Raw genomic sequence first — 21,235 nt, forward strand, 5'->3', positions numbered from 1 at the left:
CTGTGTTTGCCCTATACATTTGGTGGTGGGTACTCAAATGGTTAGGCACTTATACAAACTGCTCTGACATCAAGGCCAGACATAAATGAAATTGTGTATGGTGTACATGTCAAACTCCGGCCCATGGGCCAAATCTGGCCCTCGGAGCCATTAAATTTGGCCCTCAAGTGGTTTCCCCACTTTGCATTATGTCTGGCCCACTCTAGACCACCAGGGAAGCTATATTGGTGGTTAGGCCCTAAAACACCAGAAAAGTCATATGGGGGAGGTAGGGGGAAAGCACTAAACACTAGGAAACTGTATAGGGTAGGGTGGGGGCCTCTAGACACCAGGGAACTGTATAGGGGAGGGAGGACCGCTATGCACCAGGGAACTGTATGGGGGTTGAAGGGGGGGGGGGGGCATTAGACACCAGGGAACATCATAAGCAGGGATTGGGGCCAGTAGACATGGAGGTTGGGCCGCGACTGGCCCACTTTGTATTTGAGTTTGACACCCTTGGTGTATGGGGAAGAGTGGATCAAGGAGATACAGATTTTTTTTTTCTATTTGCATGCAGATTTGAAGCAAATTGCATGCAATGTTGAACTGTGCCTGTCAAATGCAATTGCTACAGGTTCTGATTGGTCCATTTCCAAGATGCATGCAAGTCAGGAAAAATAAGCAACTCATCAGTTCTAGTATACATAGGTCATCTCTGTGAACAGACCATTACCTCAAATGTATTGAGCTGAGCTCTGAAAATCTTTTAAAGTGGACCTGAACTCAGAACTTCCTCTCTGCTCTAAAAGATAAGCAACATCATAATAACATTTAAAGAAAATTATTTTTTTGTTACAGCTGATACAAATCCTGCAATACATCTGCCTTTTCTCTACTTCCTGCTTGCATGGAAACAGAAATAAGGTTAACATTCTGTGTTTACAAATTAGCTGCTCTGCCTAGGCAGCCAGCTGATACAGCTGAGAGATAAAATTACACTTGTGATAAGTCACAGATGAGGGGGAATTAGACAGGCTAACCTCTCTAAATACATACAGGATGCATTTCTCTGTTTTCCTTCTGTCCTGTGCAAGAGTTTAGGCCTTTCACTGGTTTTCATTATGGTTCTGTATTCTGAAGCTCTTGGTTCATTGGAAGAAACCAAAACAGAAATTGAAATGACTTTCCCTGCCCTGGCACAGCTGTGGCTATCCTGCTGGCAGACACAACACATGCATTCCACAGTAATGATTTCTGTTTTACTTTCCTGTATGCCTTTAGTACAGAAACTTCCTTATTGCAATTTTTGTTTTTGTTTCATTACCACAAATGTTTGCTCAACCTGCTGAACTTTGCAACATTGTTTGTACACTAAGCTAATCTTTGGATATTTTTATGGCTCCTAAAACATTGGCTCTCCTCTGCCAAGCACTGATCAAACTAAGAGGTTCTTTGCTATTTGGGAGAATACAACAAAATAAAATCTGGATGTAGCGCTGATCACAGTGGAGGCCAATGTTTGGACTGGCGGCTGTACGGAAAGGATTTGAAGTTGCCACCAAACACGTTACTTCAGTTCTCATGACTGGTACTTCGGATTTGCATATTCATACCCACACTGAAACTTGTGTGTGTGTGTGTGTGTGTGTGTGTGTGTGTGTTTTTGTATTGGTTTTTTCCAATACAGCAATACTGCTGCACATGTTTAAGATTGGAAATCTTAACCACTTAACGACCGCCTAACGCCGATAGGCGTCGGCAGGTCTTAAGTGGTTTTGCATGGAAACTGCTGCTTGATCGAGCGGCCTTTCCATGTCGGTTCACGGAGGGTGTCACCGTGAACAGCCGGAGAGCCTCCGATCGCGGCTCGCCCGCAAAATGTAAACACGCGGGGAAGAAATCCCTGCTGTTTAAATCACACGGCGCTGCTGAGCAGCAGCGCCGTAAGGCAGATCAGCGATCCCCGGCCTCTGATTGGCCGGGGATCGCCGGCATATGATAGGCTGAAGCCTATCCTTCTTTGCGCAGGACGGATATCCGTCCTGCGCAGCCCATGGAGGGAGGGACGGGAAGCCAGGGAGCACCGAAAACGCTGCGGAGGGGGGCTTTGAAGAGCCCCCCCGCAAAGCGCAGGCAGCCGGCGGCGATCAGACCCCCCCCCCCCCAGCAGGACATCCCCCTAGTGGGGAAAAAAGGGGGTAAGTCTGATTGCCCTGGCATAATCATAATCATGATCTGTGCTGTGGACTGAAGAGTCCACGCAGCACAGATCCTGCAAAGCGCCCATGGTCCTTAAGTGGTTAAGGTGCCTATACACACATCCATTCCGCCAAAAAATGTAACTGAATTATCAATTGGGGACAGGAGTGGCAGACAACTGACTGGCTATACTGTGTTTCCCCAAAATAAGACACTTGTCTTATATTAATTTTACCTCCAAAAGATGTGCTAGGGCTTATTTTTGGGGAGGGCTTATAATTTTAAAGGGGAAGAATATCTGATGCTATGTTAATGCATGGGGGGGGGGGGGGGGGTGTACAGTCTCTTACCGCACCTCCCTTGTGGCTGTGACCCCTCCGTTCACCTGTAAACGGCTCCAGTGTCCTAATATATGGTTGGCGCCCTTTGACCCTGTCACCGCATTTGCACTGTATGCTGGGTCAGCTCCATGGCCGTACTCCCTTGTGACTGTGTCCCCCTCCATCAACCTGTGAACGGCTCCAGTACCCTACGATAAGGGTGGGGCCTATGGTGGCTCCAGCTGCGCCCAAATCTCCTGCGCTGTTATTACAGCGCTCGACCAGAAAGTGCCCCTGTTAGTTAAGATAGCTCTACCACCAAACTTTGTCTTCTTAAAGCGGTATTGTCACCATAAAAATCAAATTTCAACAGCAACTGGTCTAAATGTGTATAATCCTGCATTCAAAACTTGCAAAACTTTTTCTGCTGTTTATGGTTTGTAGTTATCACATACCTAAAGGTGGGTACACACGTCGGATTTGCACAAACGTCCCGTCCGGACGTCAAATCGGGCGTGTGTACAGTCTGTCGTTCAGCTGATAAGACCGGACTTGAGCAATCCGCCAAGGCGCTCCCCTGCGTGCCGAGTTTCTAGAAGAAAAAAATAGCGCTTTTCTAAGCACTTTTCCAGAGCGTTTTTGTAATTCGTTCCCTGACACAAGTCAGGAAGTGAACTCTTTGACCCAGAAAATAATAAATACAATGTATTTATTAAAAACTCGAACACAATCGCTGCACAAAGCGATTGTGTGAGCATTTGTGTTTTTGCTATACCTTCCGTTGAGGCAAATTCGCCCCAAAAAGGGTCCATGCACCGCTTTGCTGCCCGCACAATGCACGAACTGCGCTGATATGAACCTTTTTATAGAGATTCACTGCACACGCGGTTTGTGGGTGATTTTAAAAATTGCTGCGCTTCAAAAAAAAGGCGGAAAACGCCCCTGGTGTGAACAACCCCACAGGGTGCATTTCTATATGTTTTCCTTTTGTCCTGTACAAGAGTCCACTTCAAACACCAGGCATTCCTCCAGAGCGGCTGGTTAATGCTGGATACACACGGTGCGTTCCCGCGCTTGATTTCCCGCTCGATTCCTGTCGATTTGTTTATTTCCAACATGTCCGATATGCATTTCGATGGATCGTTAGGTCGATTTGGCATACTTTACATGCGAATCGACCTAACGATCCATCGAAATGCAAATCATACATGTTGGAAATAAACGAATCGAGCGGGAAATCGAGGGCGGGATCGCACCGTGTGTATCCAGCATTATAGCATGCTCGACTCAGTCGACTCTTAAGGTGGAATTTGTTTGGTTCAAGTTAAAACTGCATAAATTCGCAATTCGCATACTCCTGCATCAACTTAAAGCGGACCCAAACCAAACATTTTTTTATTTCACAATATTTAGTTGCACCCCTCTGACACATACAAAGATTAAAAAAAAACACTCCTTCAAGCCTATGAGCATTTCAGTGCATGCTTTTCACTCTTTTCTTTTCATAACTAGGGTTATACAGGTGGCAGCCATTACTTCTGAGCTTAGTAGGAGGTTTTAGATCATGGGTGTGTTTGTCATCAGCTACCCTCACTCACAGGGGCGTCATCTATGTGAAATCTCACACAAGCTGAGATCACCTCCCCTGTGACATCACCAGTAGCAGCCTTTGTTTTATCTCCTCCACCAGTTTGCTGGAAATTCCCGGCAATATGAAAGGGAGTGGTTCCTCCAATAAATGTAAAATATTTTATATGTGTCATCATGCAGCTGATAAAAGGCTGCTACCCGTATATTCCGGCATATAAGACGACCCCCAACTTTTCCAGTTAAAATATAGAGTTTAGGATATACTCGCCATATAAGACTACCCCTCTTCCAACGCACACCAAATAAAATAAAAAAATCATATACTGGTGCTATGTATGAACCGATACTAGCTCTGTACTGTATGTGGTACCTAGTATATAACAGTATATAGGCGATTGGTTGGATTGGTCATCTCTCCTTTCTATCTTTTATGCTCATCAGAGCGGTATGGAAGAATAGATTGCGCTGTGCCCATAAAACATGTCTCTTTCACCCTTCTGGCCCACCCTTGTATCCTATTTACCTCCTTCTCTGCCTCTCAGATCTCCCACATGTGCACAAGCGCAGCTTCACTACAGTCCTCAGCAGCGAGATCTGAGAGGCGGTAACAGGATAGGGCGTATCACCCGGAATCAATGACACCCAGCGTATAAGACGACCCCTGACTTTTCAGATGATTTTCAAGGGTTAAAAAGTAGTCTTATACACCAGAATATACTGTATTTATTATAATTTAGAAAATAGATTTTGTTTCTGAAATCTTGTATTTTTAATTTGGATCCACTTTAAGGTAGCCATACATCTAGCAATGATGGGCATATTCGACCAAGAGACACATCACATTAGAGAAAGATCTGTCGGCTGCCCATACACCTCAGACCGATTCTCGATCAATTTCATACTGAAATCACTCCGGAATCGATCTTGTGGTGCCGCCATGCCGGTTCAACGCTGTCCTAATGTTTGCAGTGCCTTCCTGGGGCCCAGTGCACCATACATTACCTGTCCGTGTCCATCGCTTGTCCGCTGCTGGCTCCAGACGCAGTCCTTCCTGCACCTGGTGGCACCGAGTTTTTTCATTTGGTTATAATAAATGAATCGGATGGTCGATCGGCCACCAAGTCACCTAATGTATGGCCACCTTTAAAACTATTTACATCTCATTGACCATCCCTAATTGTAATGAAAATACAGGTGCTGAAAGCAACTAATCACTAGATATCAATGTGGTTCCCGTCCTGTGATTGTAATGGACAAAAGTGATCGCCATTACCGCCATATAAACGGCCGCTAGCAACTTATCAGTTTAAAGAATACCCGATGTGACATGAGATAGACATGTGTATGTATCGTGCCTAGCACACAAATAACTATGCTGTGTTCCTTTTTTTTCTTTCTCTGCCTGAAAGAGTTAAATATCAGGTATGTAAGTGGCTGACTCAGTGCTGACTCAGACAGGAAGTGACTACAGTGCGACCCTCACTGATAAATTTTCATTTTTACCTCTTTATTGCTCTCAGAAGCCATTTTCTGCTAGGAAAGTGTTTTATAGTTGGAATTTCTTATCAGTGAGAGTCACACTGTAGTCACTTCCTGTCTGAGTCAGGACTGAGTCAGCCACTTGCATAATATTTAACCCTTTCAGGCAGAGAAAGGGAAAAAAAGGAACACAGCATAGTTATTTATGTGCTAGGCGCTGTACATGCACGTCTTTCTCATCATGACACACGTCAGTTCGGGTATCCTTTTAAAGTGAATGTTTACCGGTTTAAAAAAGAAAGTCAGATACTCACCTAAGGAGAGGGAAGGCTTGGTCCTAATTAGCCTTCCCTCTCCCGGTGCCCGGTCCCGCGCAGGATCCCCCGTGGCAGTATTCGACAAGTTCGGTCAAATACTGCCACTTCCGCATGCTGAAGGGAGCCTTCGGAAGCACTCTGGCTCCCAAGGACGCGGCCGCTCCATACTACGCATGCGCGAGCGCCCTCTATGACTCACTCGCGCGTACGTAGTATGGAGCGGCCCGTCTTCGGAAGCCCGAGTGCTCCCGAAGACCTCCGAAGTCCCTGCGGCGGCGGACACGAACGGGGGAGCCAGCGCAGCACCGAGGGCACCGGGAGAGGAGAGGGAAGGCTCATTAGGACCAAGCCTTCCCTCTCCTTAGGTGAGTATCTGACTTTTTTTTTTTTTATTATTATTAGCGGTACCCATTGGCTTTAAGAGAACCTTATCTGAGAGGGATACTGATGTTTCCTTTTAAACAATAACAGTTGCCTGGCAGCCCTGCTGATCTCTTTGGCTGCAGTAGTGGCTGAATCACACACCTGAAACAAGCATGCAGCTAATCCAGTCTGACTTCAGTCAGAGAACCTGATCCGCATGCTTGTTCAGGGGCTGTGGCTAAAAGTATTAGAGACACAGGATCAGCAGGAGAGTCAGGCAACTGGTATTATTTTAAAAGGAAAAATCCATATACTTCTCAGATAAGGTTCCCTTTAACATTGTTCATTTCACTTCAAGAGCATTGCTTTTAATGCCCCAGAAATGCAGTTGAGTGTTTCTTTATTATCAGCCATTACTAGCGGGGAATGGCCTGTTCGTTAAATCCATAAGGTGTTAGTTATAAACTGAGACAGTTTTATTCTTCTGCGCTCCTCTGTGAAGCCCGGCGCACACTATATTATACACATGATAAAACCGTCTGCCTTGTGAACGTCTTGTAGTTTTGTAAGTACAGTATCTCTGAAGTCTTGTAGCTTTGGTGTGTTTTTTGTCTATTTTACCACTTCAGTACCAGCGGTCTCTGGCCCCTTAAGAACCGGAGACCGCTGGTACCAGAAATCGGGGCTTGCCGATGTCCCGTCACCTCAGCCCACCCACTCCGCCGTCTCTATGGCAGCAGAGCTTCGTAAACCGGTCAGGAGCCGATTTCATTGGCCCCTGGACCCTGCGGTCAATGTTAGCCAATGAGATCGGCTCACAGTGATGGGGTCAGGAGCCAATGAAATCTGCTCCTTACCGTCTCGCAGAGCTCTGCTACCATAGAGAGGGCAGAGCGAGCGAGCTGTGGCAGGAATGCATGGCATGAGATGTTGAAATTTACCTCCTGTCAGAAATAAGCGGCCAGAAACAAGAGGAAGATTTCAACTAGTGCGATCCGGAAATGGTTAAACCAGGAATTCTATCAATATATATATTTTTATTATGGTTTCTTTACAAGTCAATGCAAAACTGTTATGGTAGAAGCTCATACACCTAAGATTCAATTCAATTCACTTTATTGTCATTGTGTAACGCAACAAAATTACTTTTCGGCTAGATTCACAGTGGGACGTTGCGTTTTGATGCCACGTTAAAGTCGCACCGCAAGCTTACAACGCAACGCGCCCAAAAAGTGGCAACGCAGCGTTACCGTTGCATACAGCAGATACAGTATAAAATACAGGCTATGAAAAGTATGCTTCCAAGTCATTACTGAGCATGTGCAAACAGTCCAACGCAGCTAATAACGTGTAGAACGCACTGCATGCAGTACTTTTACGTAACGTGCAGCGTTAGACACCAACGCACCGTGTGCACTGTGAACAGGGCATTGATTTTTCATTGCAGTGAATTATTCTGCGTTAAATGCTGTTTTAACGCGCGACTTTAACGTCCCACTGTGAACTTAGCCTCAATGACGACCCCACGGTGCATATAGGGAACATAGTGATAGTAACAAGGAAGAAAAGAAATGATACAAGTATGCCAGGTATTACAGATGTTTAAACAACACTGTTGTACACTGTGTTAATTATTTCAGAGAGGATTCAGAATTTATCAAGTTTATGGCGGATGGGAAAAAGCTTTCTTTCAGTCTGTTTGTGTGTGTGTGGGTTGATCTAAAACATTTACCTGATGGAAGGAGCTCAAACAAGGCATTTCCAGGGTGAGTGTTGTCCTTGATGTTTTTGGCCCTTCTCACGCTGCGAGTATTATACAAAAGTTCCAGTGATGGTAGTTCAGTGCCAATAATGGCTTCTGCTGTTTTAACAACTCGCTGCAGGGCTTCTCTAGTAGCCTTGGTGCAGCTGTTGTACCAGGCCGTCATGCAATTGGTCAGAACGCTTTCTATAGTGCATCTGTAGAAATTAACCAGCAGCTTCTGTGGGAGGTTAGCGCTCCTTAGTTTTCTCAGAAAGTAGAGGCGTTGTTGTGCTTTGCCAGTTAGAGCTGAAGCATTGTCAGCCCAGGACAGGTTCTCTGCGATGGTGACTCCCAAAAATTTGAAGTCCAGATGGGAATTTCTTTTATGTGTGGGATAGCCGATGGGGTTTTTTTGTTTGTTTTCCAGTGGTTTCATTGAGCTGACTGAGGCGTTTGTTGTCGCCTCTCCCCTTCTTCCATTGTATACATTTAAGGCTTGCTTGCTTACTAGTGCATATAATAATCTTAAAGGACGACTAAAGTGAAAAGGATATGAAGGCTGTCATATTTATTTAACAATACCAGTTGCCTGGCAGTCCTGCTGATCTATTTGGCTGCAGCAGTGTCTGAATCAGAGCAGAAACAAGCATGCAGCTGATCTTGTCAGATACACCTGATCTGCTGCTTCAGTGTCTAGGGCTAAAATATTAGAGGCAGAGGATCAGCAGGATAGCCAGGCAACTGGTATTGTTTAAAAGGAAATGAGCCTCCATATCCCTCCCCCTTTCCGTTCCCTTTAAGGTGCCCAGATGTTACTCGATTTGTGCTATTGATATCCATCTGAGATCGATACTGCAACATGACCACCCTATTGATTGTTTTAATTGATCTTGCTTGCTGGAAAGGGCTCACTCATTCGTGTCGGTGGTGGAGATCAATATTCCGATCAACGGACCCCTGGCCAGTATCTACCCATCTTGCCTTTCGGCTGCATGCCTCCTCTATCGTCCTCTCTCCACTGCTGCCGGGAGCGACTGTACCCTGCGACCCCCTCCCCCCCCCCCCCCCCCCCAGGGCTGTAGAGTCAGGGCAATCTGTGGTGTGCAGTGTGTGGGCACGTAATGGATTCCTGTCTGATCAAATGGTCAATCTGAAAAAACGCACACGAGCTTTTCTAAGCGCTTGGTGATTTTAAAAGCTCTTGCTAATGTTATCCTATCGTGTGTGTGTGTGTGTTCACACTGGAGGGATGTGATTTTGTGAAAATCCCCCACAGCATTGCACTATTGTCTGGTGTTTGTGGCAGGGCCGAGGAATCGGAGTCAGTGTTGGTGGTCTCAAACTGAGGAGTCGGATGATTTTTGTACAGACTCCACAGCCCAGGTTTGTGGCCACCTTTACTGTGATTGGGGAAGAGTCCTAAAACCAAAGCTACCGTGGCCCGTACTGTGGTCAGTAAGGCCGATACAGGTTCTGTACACCTCCTATTGTGTACTGTGGGACAGTAAGGCCGATACTGGTTCTGTGCACCTCCTATTGTGTACTGTGGGACAGTAAGGCCGATACTGGTTCTGTGCACCTCCTATTGTGTAATGTGGGACAGTAAGGCCGATACTGGTTCTGTACACCTCCTATTGTGTACTGTGGGACAGTAAGGCCGATACTGGTTCTGTGCACCTCCTATTGTGTAATGTGGGACAGTAAGGCCGATACAGGTTCTGTACACCTCCTATTGTGTACTGTGGGACAGTAAGGCCGATACTGGTTCTGTGCACCTCCTATTGTGTACTGTGGGACAGTAAGGCCGATACTGGTTCTGTGCACCTCCTATTGTGTACTGTGGGACAGTAAGGCCGATACAGGTTCTGTACACCTCCTATTGTGTACTGTGGGACAGTAAGGCCGATACTGGTTCTGTACACCTCCTATTGTGTACTGTGGGACAGTAAGGCCGATACTGGTTCTGTGCACCTCCTATTGTGGATTGCGGTGTTTTGGCACAGAATGAATGAGATTTGTCACTCTGTGGTTACCTCAAGGCTGACTATATGCGCTGGGCAGAAAGAACGATCTATCCTGTGCATGCTAAGGGCTGTAGTAATTCTAGTTAATTATTTCCTCATAGTTTTATGTACCTTTCACGCCAAGAGCTATGTTTGCAGTTTTAAAGTGCTGAGTAAAGAAACATTCGTTCCATTACGTGGCAAAAGCTGCTGGCTCTGACGACTCTGGGCTTTGTTTTCTTTTCTTGGTCAGATATTCTGCTAGATACACACATTTCAGTATTCAAGTTCTCCACAGTAGCCAGTCGGATGCCTGTTTATGTATGTTTCAGATCTGGGTAGAGCGTGAAAACGGAACCAACATATACTGTACATATTTTATAAGACTGTCTGGCGATCGGCAAAATGGGACATTTTGATATTCCGGGGATTTTTGGTTTGGGAGCATTATTCGCTCGGTAATCTTGTTTTTAGGCTTAGGTACTGTGGTCAGTTGCATAACGCAGACATTATGACTGTTGACGGCAGTGTAGACTGGACATAGAGGTTAAAGAAAACCTGTTACTAAAAAAAAAAAAAAAAAGTTCTCCTGGGCAGGGCTGTGGAGTCGGTACAAAAATCCACCGACTCCGACTCCTCAGTTTAGAATTCTACCGACTCTGACTCCTCTAATTTGCATAATACAATCTTGTTGATTGAAAGTATGTAACGTGAAATTCGTCTCTTAACTGCCAACGCTTAGGAATTTTACAAGACAACTGAAGTGAGAAGGATATGGAGACTGTCATATTCCCTTTAGACTAAAACTAGTCCTTGGTAAGAGTACTTGTAAAAAGTACAGGCCGGAACAAAGAACATCTATCAGGCCATAGGCAATGTAACTGTGGGTACATGTAAGAGTGATGTGCAGGTACTCTGTAGGGGAATAAGGAGGTTTATGGGTGATAGACAACACCTCTGTGTTCAATGTGCCCAACATTCTCAGTGGATTCCCTGCAGCTCTGTGGGGAGTGCATATGTAGAGTATAGTACTACTGTGTAACAAAGTAAACCTGAGACAGATGAAAAGAAAAGTTTATATACATACCTGGGGCTTCCTCCAGCCCGTTCAGGCTGATCAGTCCTCCTCCGTCACCTGGATCTTCTGCTATGAGTCCAGGTACTTGAGCCAGTCTGGTGTAGTGCGCATGCACACACTCCGCCGCCGGGAGCGTACTACACCTGTGAAGCACTATTACGCAGGTGCAGAACGCTCCTGATTGTGGAAACGGCATGCGGCCGGACTGCGCTGACTGGCTGAATTACCGGGACTCATAGCAGAAGATCCGGGTGACGGATGAGGACTGATCAGCCTGAAGGGGGCTGGAAGAAGCTCCAGGTATGTATAAAACTTTTCTTTTCATCCTTCTCAGGTACCATTTAATTTGTAGTCCCCAAACCAAATTTTAACGTATCAAATTATTTGATTTCATGAGCAATTAAATCAACTGTACTGCCGCAATTGATTTATGTACATTTGCATAAATCAGAATAAACACAGAATTATTTCCATCTCATTGACCATCTCTATTAGTGACACGGCTACACATCAGGCTTTATACTTACAGCATAGATGTTATGTATACAGTATAAGAGATTCCTATGTACACATCATATATACAGTTACAATCAGATTTGTATATCTGACTTTAAAAATACGGGGACTGCTTTATTGAAGCAGCACAAGTAACTAATTTTTGATTGGTTTATTTCATTTTTGTGGACTAAGCACAGCTATTACTGTATGTATAAATTATTTATGACTATTATCTGAGAAATAGAACATTTTATCATATTTTCTATTTTAACCACTTGCCGACCAGGGAAATTTTCACTGATCGATGCTGCGTGGGCTCTACAGCCCGCAGCACCGATCAGGAGTGCAGCAGGGCGATCAGACTACCCCCCTTTTTTCCCCACTAGGGGGATGTCCTGCTGGGGGAGTCTGATCGCCGCCGGCCATTAGTGGGTAGCGGGGGAGGGGGCTCCTCAAAGCCCCCCTCCGCAGCGTTTTGTGCGCTCCCTCCCTCCCCTTACCTCCCTCTCCCTTCCTGGGCTGCGCAGGACGGATATCCGTCCTGCGCATTGTGGGATAGGCTTCAGCCTATCATATGCCGGCGATCCCCGGCCAATCAGAGGCCGGGGATCGCCGATCTGCCTTACGGCGCTGCTGCGCAGCAGCGCCGTATCATGTAAACGGCGTTTACATTTTGCCGGCGAGCCGCTATAGGCGGCTCTCTGACTGTTCACGGAGACACCCTCCGTGAACTGACATGGAAAGGCCATTTCCATGGTAACCCGCAGACGACCAGTTTACGCCAATCGGCGTTAGCTGGTCGTCAAGAGGTTAATTACAGTTTAAATTCATTCGGAGTCGGTGCATTCTTTTTCCGACTCCAGGCACCCAAAATTGGCACGACTCCGACTCCACAGCCCTGCATTATTCGCTCGGTAATCTTGGTTTTTAGGCTAGGTACTGTGGTCAGTTGCATAACGCAGACATTATGACTGTTGACGGCAGTAGAGACTGGACATAGAGGTTAAAGAAAACCTGTTACTAAAAAAAAAAAAAAAAAAAAAGTTCTCCTGCGGGGTACTCACCTCGGGTGGGGGAAGCCTCCGGATCCTAATGAGTCTTCCCACAGTGATCTCGCTGTGCCCCTCCGAACAGCGGGGATATAAATATTTTACCTTCCCGGCTCAGGCGCAGTATCGGCTCTCAGCACGGAGATAGGCGGAAATAGCCGATCGGTGTCGGACCACTCTACTATGCAGGAGCAAGTCTCCTGTGCCTGCATAGTAGAGCGGACCTGACAGAGATCGGCTATTTCCGCCTATCTCCGTGCTGAGAGCCTCAACAGCGCCCCCGCTGGAGCCAGGGAAGGTAAATACATCAGCCTTTATCAGCGCTTGTCAGGCTTGTCGAGGGAGGATTCCGGGACTCTTCAGGGGAGCCAGCACTGGACTGCCTGCAGCTACAGGGGATGGGGAAGCCTCATTGGGACCCTGAAGCTTCCCCCTCCCGAGGTAAGTACCCCCCAGGGGATTTTTTTTATTAGTCTCTTTAAAGAAAATCCTTAACACGACTTTTCTGGTCTGTTTTGCAGTCTCTACAGGGCAGAGATGCGCTTTTGGATCAGTTTTTATTTTTAAAAATGCTTCCGTTGACTTGCATTAAAATTGCAACAAAATTGCAGCATTTGCGAATTTTCCCAAAATCGTGGCTTTTTTTTTTTCTTACATTATTTTAATGCAAATCAATGGTAGCGTGTTTTTAAAAAGGAAAACTGATCAAAAAGCACTCTGCAGTGTGTGTCTGCCCTAAACTGGATTTCTAGGGGTTGGCCTCTATGGGAAGCGCATACACTTGTTTGGAAAAATTGTGCGGGTTTGGACGTTGTGTTTTGCTGACCACAGGGTATCCGCTGCCGTCCGGCTTGTGTGAACGGCTCATATTAATGACAATCTGTTGACATCTGTGCTTCTGATCAGGCAAAATGGACCAAAAAAGGGACTGTGTTGAGTTGTAGTGTAAACCGACCCCATGCAATGTCACCTGAGGCGGATGATGACGACCGCCTCTGCTGATAATACGAACGTGGCTGCAGCAGCCCCCAACTGCCACCTGGCCAGCACTGATATAGCATTGTGAGATTGTAATATAGAACCTGATCTCTTGCAGTATTGTAATTTGTTTGTCCTGAGGGGTAGGGGTGGTTCGCATTCAGTCATTGCTTTGGAATGTATTGTTTCTGGGCATAGCCTGGCTTCATGGGGTGATGGTGTTCTACAACTTCAAGGAAGGCTAGATACTCATGGATTGTGTATGGGGGACAATGGAGGCAGGATACCTCTGACTAAAGAGTAGAATATATTGAATGTAAAATTCCATCCAGATGGATGGTTGATACTTTGATCAGGTTTAGTTGCAGAGGACAAGCAAGGCTATAAGAATGCAGTGTTCTCCCCAGGCTCTTTTAGCTGGGTGCTCCAACCAGCTAATTTTGGGGAGCACCTGGCTGTGAACAGCTCGCCTCCTCATCCTCCTCCAGTGCTCTAAGTAAGCAGAGTTGCACAGAGAAGCGCCGCCCCTGCATTCCCCCGTCGCACCCCACCTGGCCACTTTTTTTCAAGGAGTTATCAACCAAATAATGCTCCCTCTCCAACCATTCCCCCCCCGCTCTACTTACCCGGGGCTGCATCGGCGGGGGACCCCGGGCCGGGGGCTGCGAGTGGAGATGCTGCAAGGGACATGTCGGGTGCAAGGGGCTGGAGGAAGCCCTGGGGGTAAGTAGATCAGGGGGGCATTATTTGGTTGATGCCTCCTTCTAGGGCTAATTGACATCAGGAGTGCAGTGCTTTGAAAATAGATTGGCTTCTGTAACCCTATGAGGTTCCCACAGCAGCATTGTGATTTATTTATTTATTTTATTTTTTTCTTGAAATTGCAAACATGATGCATATTGCAATGTTTTTTTTGTTTTTGTTTTTTTTAATGGAGCAATTCCGAATGAATGTACAAGAACGCTCATTTAAAAATCGCTCTGAAAATCGCTTAGCAACATCACAAAGTGCTACTGATTGTGATTTTGGTGTGAGCCAGGCCTAAAAGGAACTCGAGGTGTAATGCTGGGCATACACGGGGCGATCCGGCGGCTGATTAGTCGCCGGATCGACTCCCGCCATGTCCCCGGGTGCACCTGAATCGATTCCCGCTCGTCCCCGCTGGCGCTTCTTATCTCCCGCTCGATTCACCGCTATTGTCCGGCCGCGGGAATCGAGCATGGAATCTATCCCCCGCAATGATCGGACACGTCGGATATCAACCGAGCCATCAGCGGATCGATTGATAAGGGGGCATCGAGCCGTATATGCCCAGCAGACGACCTATGGAAGCTGCCATATTTCCTTTTAGGCTGGTTTCACAGTGGGGCGTTAAAGTCCCACTTTGCAGCAGCCAGTAACGCAGCCTAACTCACAGCACTGTAAAATCAATGTGCTTGTTCACAGTGCACATGTTGCATTACATAGTAACACAGCACGTTTAAACATAGTGCTGCATGCTGTACGTTATACTGGGCTAAGCCACGTTAGACTGTTTGCACATGCTCAGTAATGCTGGAGGAGGAGGTCTCCCCTCCTCCTCCGCAGCCAGCCACATGGCTAATTAATATTCACTGCACTGTGGAGACTGGTGGTGGAACTGTAGTGTTGTCCAGATCATGAACGAATCGTTCATTTGATCCGGTTCTTTTTTGTGAGTCGAATCATCCGGATCATCACAATGAAAGATTTGGTTCACATTGGATGGATGTCTGGAAGAAACAGGAACATACAGAATGTACAGTGCAGGGAAAGTCCTGTCCTGCTAGTCATTTCACCCAGTCTGCTTCCCTACGGTAGTAAAATGATTCAAATGATTCGGTTCAAAGATCCGGATCTTTTCAATGATCCAATTCAAATGATCCGAATCCTTAAAGATCCGGACTTCCTATCACTAACCTGGAGCGGCTGCTTTGAGAGCCGCATAACGCAGCTCAATCTGACGTCCAACTTCAACACCACCATGCGTTGCGTTAGGGGCACGTTATGCGTCCATAACGTCCCCTAAAACGCAATGTCTTGGTGGGAAAGTAGCCTTAAACAATACTAGTTGCCTGGCAGTGCTTCTGATCTTTCTGGTCAGTAGGGTTTAAATCACTCACCTGAAACAAGCATGCAGCTACTCCTACAGACTACACGTCTGATCTGCATGCTTGTTCAGGGTCTATGGGTTAATGTATTAGAGGCAAAGGATCAGCAGGACAGCCAGGTAATGTGCATTCTTTAAAAGGAAATAAACATTTGAGCCTCGATGTCTCTCACCTTGGCTTCCCTTTAAGAAGCAGATAAGCACATGGCGTACCTGATCATACCATAAAATAATCCATAACGGTGTAACTAGTGTAATCTTGTGTATGGCTCATTGCTTCGAGCTGCTGTTTAGTACGTCGCTTTGTGCTTCTCTCAATGGATTCATTTTATTTAAAGGGCAGTAAAATGAATATCTGGTTAGCTGGAAGCAGTGGTAATATCAGTGTCTGTTGGCTTTTGAGGCATAAGGGCATTTATATTAAACCTTTTTCTCTTTCTTTGCAGAGCACAAAGTGATCATCGTGGGGCTGGATAATGCGGGGAAAACCACTATTCTGTACCAGTTGTAAGTATTTTATTACTCCGTTTCTATGCCTGCAGCATAATAGAGCAGATTTGCTGCCTGAGTGTCGCTGTACAAGTCTGTTCAGGGTTCAGACTGAATATAATCTACAGATTTCAAATGGTGAAACGTATCTTGTCTGTGGGGTGGTCATAAAATTCTAGTGTTTCATGAGTACTAAATCATTCAACTAGTTTACAAGAATGTGTTTTTATGGGGAGTGAATTGGGTTGTTCTCTTCCCCCCCCCCCCCCCTCCACTCTGTAAGAGACGCAGAGCGTACAACAGAGCATGCTCAATGCTTCCTTTTCACCTCTCTGATTTCTGGTTGTACATGAAATCATAGGGCCTGGTGCACTTATCGGCGGTAATATTACCGAGCATCCGCATAGGAACATGGCCCCGATCAGCAGGAGGGAAGCGGGTGCCGCCGAGGAGAAGCCTCCATTAGGAGCCAGACGCTTCCCTCTCCTTACGCAAGTATATGTTTTTGAGAATTGCCTTTGGGTCTGGTTCTCTTACAAGTATCCTGTCATGAGCCTAGAGATTAGCCTCGCTGCAACACAGACCCTTTATAGACTTAGCCAATTTTGGTGCAGAGCTGTGCTGAAGATTTGGGCGGCGCCATTGCCTGTAATAAGAAATACTGCTATTGCGGTGCTCAGTGACTCATTTGGGAGTCAGCGATTGCTGCAGTTCAAATTAGCAACTGCCGCCTGAAACAAGCATGCAAATAATCCAGTCAGACATGACTCAGACAGATCTGCATGCTTGTTCAGAAAATAAATGTCAGCCTCCACATGCCTTTCACCTTGGGTTGCCGTTGAGTGGGCAACGTCGTGGAACTGTTTTATGCCCTCTCAGGCCAAACAAAACTCCAGATTGATTAATCATTTAATTTTTTCCTTCTCTAGCTAACGTTTATCCTTAATTGTTCTGATCGAAATGTAGTTTTTAGATGGCGCTGGATGTCTTGTATATAGATGGCGCTGGATGTCTTGTATATAGATGGCGCTGGATGTCTTGTATATAGATGGCGCTGGATGTCTTGTATATAGATGGCGCTGGATGTCTTGTATATAGATGGCGCTGGATGTCTTGTATATAGATGGCGCTGGATGTCTTGTATATAGATGGCGCTGGATGTCTTGTATATAGATGGCGCTGGATGTCTTGTATATAGATGGCGCTGGATGTCTTGTATATAGATGGCGCTGGATGTCTTGTATATAGATGGCGCTGGATGTCTTGTATATAGATGGCGCTGGATGTCTTGTATATAGATGGCGCTGGATGTCTTGTATATAGATGGCGCTGGATGTCTTGTATATAGATGGCGCTGGATGTCTTGTATATAGATGGCGCTGGATGTCTTGTATATAGATGGCGCTGGATGTCTTGTATATAGATGGCGCTGGATGTCTTGTATATACAGTAGATGGTGCTGGATGTCTTGTATATACTGTAGATGGCGCTGGATGTCTTGTATGTAGATGGCGCTGGATGTCTTGTATGTAGATGGCGCTGGATGTCTTGTATGTAGATGGCGCTGGATGTCTTGTATGTAGATGGCGCTGGATGTCTTGTGTGTATGTAGATGGTGCTGGATGTCTTGTGTGTATATAGATGGTGCTGGATGTCTTGTGTGTATATAGATGGTGCTGGATGTCTTGTGTGTGTGTATATAGATGGTGCTGGATGTCTTGTGTGTGTATATAGATGGTGCTGGATGTCTTGTGTGTGTATATAGATGGTGCTGGATGTCTTGTGTGTGTATATAGATGGTGCTGGATGTCTTGTGTGTATATAGATGGTGCTGGATGTCTTGTGTGTGTATAGATGGTGCTGGATGTCTTGTGTGTGTATAGATGGTGCTGGATGTCTTGTGTGTGTATAGATGGTGCTGGATGTCTTGTGTGTATATAGATGGTGCTGGATGTCTTGTGTGTATATAGATGGTGCTGGATGTCTTGTGTGTATATAGATGGTGCTGGATGTCTTGTGTGTATATAGATGGTGCTGGATGTCTTGTGTGTGTATATAGATGGTGCTGGATGTCTTGTGTGTGTATATAGATGGTGCTGGATGTCTTGTGTGTGTGTATATAGATGGTGCTGGATGTCTTGTGTGTGTATATAGATGGTGCTGGATGTCTTGTGTGTGTATATAGATGGTGCTGGATGTCTTGTGTGTATATAGATGGTGCTGGATGTCTTGTGTGTATATAGATGGTGCTGGATGTCTTGTGTGTATATAGATGGTGCTGGATGTCTTGTGTGTGTGTATATAGATGGTGCTGGATGTCTTGTGTGTATATAGATGGTGCTGGATGTCTTGTGTGTGTATATAGATGGTGCTGGATGTCTTGTGTGTATATAGATGGTGCTGGATGTCTTGTGTGTATATAGATGGTGCTGGATGTCTTGTGTGTGTATATAGATGGCGCTGGATGTCTTGTGTATGTAGATGGCGCTGGATGTCTTGTGTATGTAGATGGCGCTGGATGTCTTGCATGTAGATGGCGCTGGATGTCTTGCATGTAGATGGCGCTGGATGTCTTGCATGTAGATGGCGCTGGATGTCTTGCATGTAGATGGCGCTGGATGTCTTGCATGTAGATGGCGCTGGATGTCTTGCATGTAGATGGCGCTGGATGTCTTGCATGTAGATGGCGCTGGATGTCTTGCATGTAGATGGCGCTGGATGTCTTGCATGTAGATGGCGCTGGATGTCTTGTATGTAGATGGCGCTGGATGTCTTGTATGTAGATGGCGCTGGATGTCTTGTATATACTGTAGATGGCGCTGGATGTCTTGTATATACCGTAGATGGCGCTGGATGTCTTGTATATACTGTAGATGGTGCTGGATGTCTTGCACAGATTCTCACTATGCCCCGCCTCCTTCTCATTGCAGTTTAATGAATGAAGTAGTTCATACGTCTCCGACCATCGGAAGCAATGTAGAAGAAATAGTGGTGAAGAACACCCACTTTCTGATGTGGGACATCGGAGGGCAGGAATCCCTGCGGTCCTCATGGAATACCTATTACTCCAACACAGAGGTAACTCCCCCGGCTCTGCCTCCTCCTGCATTATGGATTCTCCTGCCTGTGCTAATAAAGAGAGGCTCACAAGTCAGTGGAAACATCTGTAGCCTAGACGCACTTTCCTCCACCACGTCACAACTATTTGTTTTTCCTATGTGGTTACACCTAATGTTAAGAGTGGCTAGAATCCTTGCTCTACCTGCGTTCCCAACCTAGGGGATTCATTGTAAATGTAGCGATTTTATTTATATTATTTTATTTTTTTTAAGCCCGACTGAACTTGGGAGAATTTTTTTTTTTTTATTCCTTTTTTTTATACCTGTAACAATGTACCCATCATTACAGACAAAGGCCCCATTCACACTGAGCTGCTTTCTTGCGTTTTAGCGCTGTGCTGACCACGGCAAGGCATCCCTATGGGATTATTCTCACTGCAGCGTTTGCCTCTTTAGAGGGCTTACAATACGATTCTCATTCACCGAATTGGTACCGCAAGCGCCGTAAAATCGCACTACAATATCGTGATCGCGGTCACTAAAGGATTTTGACAGTTTTTTGCGATTTCTAGGTTCCCATACACCTGACCATCTACCACCAGATCGACCATCAGATAGATCCCTCTCTGTTTGAGTCTGCCCACACACCGCACGGCGATTTCCAATAGCTTTCACCCTGCCGGATCACCCCCCTCCCCCTAGTATTTTGTGTTTTTGTCCAAATGATTATTATTTAGCATTTTTATATAACGCGCATCTCTTCCCCAGTGCTGTAAAGAGTATATTGTCACTTAAAACCTCCCTGGCGTTCAATTTTCCCAGGATTTCTGTGCAAAAAGTGATAAAATAAATTTTTATAACTTTTTTTTTTTCCTGTAACTTGCCAAAATGTGTCAAGCAAGGGTCTAGTATACAGTGCAGGAGAGTATTGATGTGTATGTATGTCAGTACTGCGAGGGTCTAGTATACAGTGCAGGAGAGTATTGATGTGTATGTATGTCAGTACTGCGAGGGTCTAGTATACAGTGCAGGAGAGTATTGATGTGTATGTATGTCAGTACTGCGAGGGTCTAGTATACAGTGCAGGAGAGTATTGATGTGTATGTATGTCCAGTACTGCGAGGGTCTAGTATACAGTGCAGGAGAGTATTGATGTGTATGTATGTCCAGTACTGCGAGGGTCTAGTATACAGTGCAGGAGAGTATTGATGTGTATGTATGTCAGTACTGCGAGGGTCTAGTATACAGTGCAGGAGAGTATTGATGTGTATGTATGTCAGTACTGCGAGGGTCTAGTATACAGTGCAGGAGAGTATTGATGTGTATGCACGTTTATCCTGCTCACAGCATGTTTTGTATGGACAGATAATCTGTCAATACCGCTAGGGAGGAACTGTGCCTCAGAGGGGCTCACAATCTAACCCCTACTATAGTAACCTGTCCATCATAGTCTAGGGCCAGTTTTTAGGGGGAAGCTAGTTAATGAATGTATCTGTATGTTTTTCGGAAGTCTGTTAAAGAAGGTGTGTATGAGGATCTGCAGATATCATAGACTATGAATGGATCTTTTGCAGGAACAGATCTTTTGCAGATACTGATCTTTTGAATGTGTACAGCATCTGTGTGTGCAGCATCTTGCAAAGATTTCTGTCTGATGGGGAGTTCAGCTCCATAGAATAGACTGTGTAGGTATGGCTCTCATACTACATGGAATGGGGTAAAATTGGTCTGTGATCTTGCCTTTTCCAAAGACTTTTATCTCAAGTGTGTATGTAGCATTAGTCTTTAACCACTTCATGACATGCTGACTTATAAAAACGTCCTGCTAGAGCCTCTTAATGGCACCAGGACGTTTTTATACAGTGGAGGAAATAATTATTTGACCTCTCACTGATTTTGTAAGTTTGTCCAATGACAAAGAAATTAAAAGTCTCAGAACAGTATTATTTCAATGGTAGG

At 45.6% G+C, this 21,235-nt stretch overlaps 1 protein-coding gene across 2 annotated transcripts in view; it reads left to right on the top strand.

The window, feature by feature from the left end:
- The window catches only part of ARL5B (ADP ribosylation factor like GTPase 5B), a 65,883-nt gene that overhangs the window by 2,529 nt on the left and 42,119 nt on the right, over positions 1-21,235 (top strand). For both annotated transcript variants that reach the window (XM_068235587.1, XM_068235588.1), the window contains exons 2-3: positions 16,175-16,235; positions 19,148-19,295. In XM_068235587.1, coding sequence (XP_068091688.1) covers positions 16,175-16,235; positions 19,148-19,295 — 209 coding nt within the window. The remainder of the gene's footprint in view (positions 1-16,174; positions 16,236-19,147; positions 19,296-21,235) is intronic.

This window comes from Hyperolius riggenbachi, chromosome 5, assembly GCF_040937935.1.
Source record: "Hyperolius riggenbachi isolate aHypRig1 chromosome 5, aHypRig1.pri, whole genome shotgun sequence".
Classification (NCBI taxonomy): Eukaryota; Metazoa; Chordata; class Amphibia; order Anura; family Hyperoliidae; genus Hyperolius; species Hyperolius riggenbachi.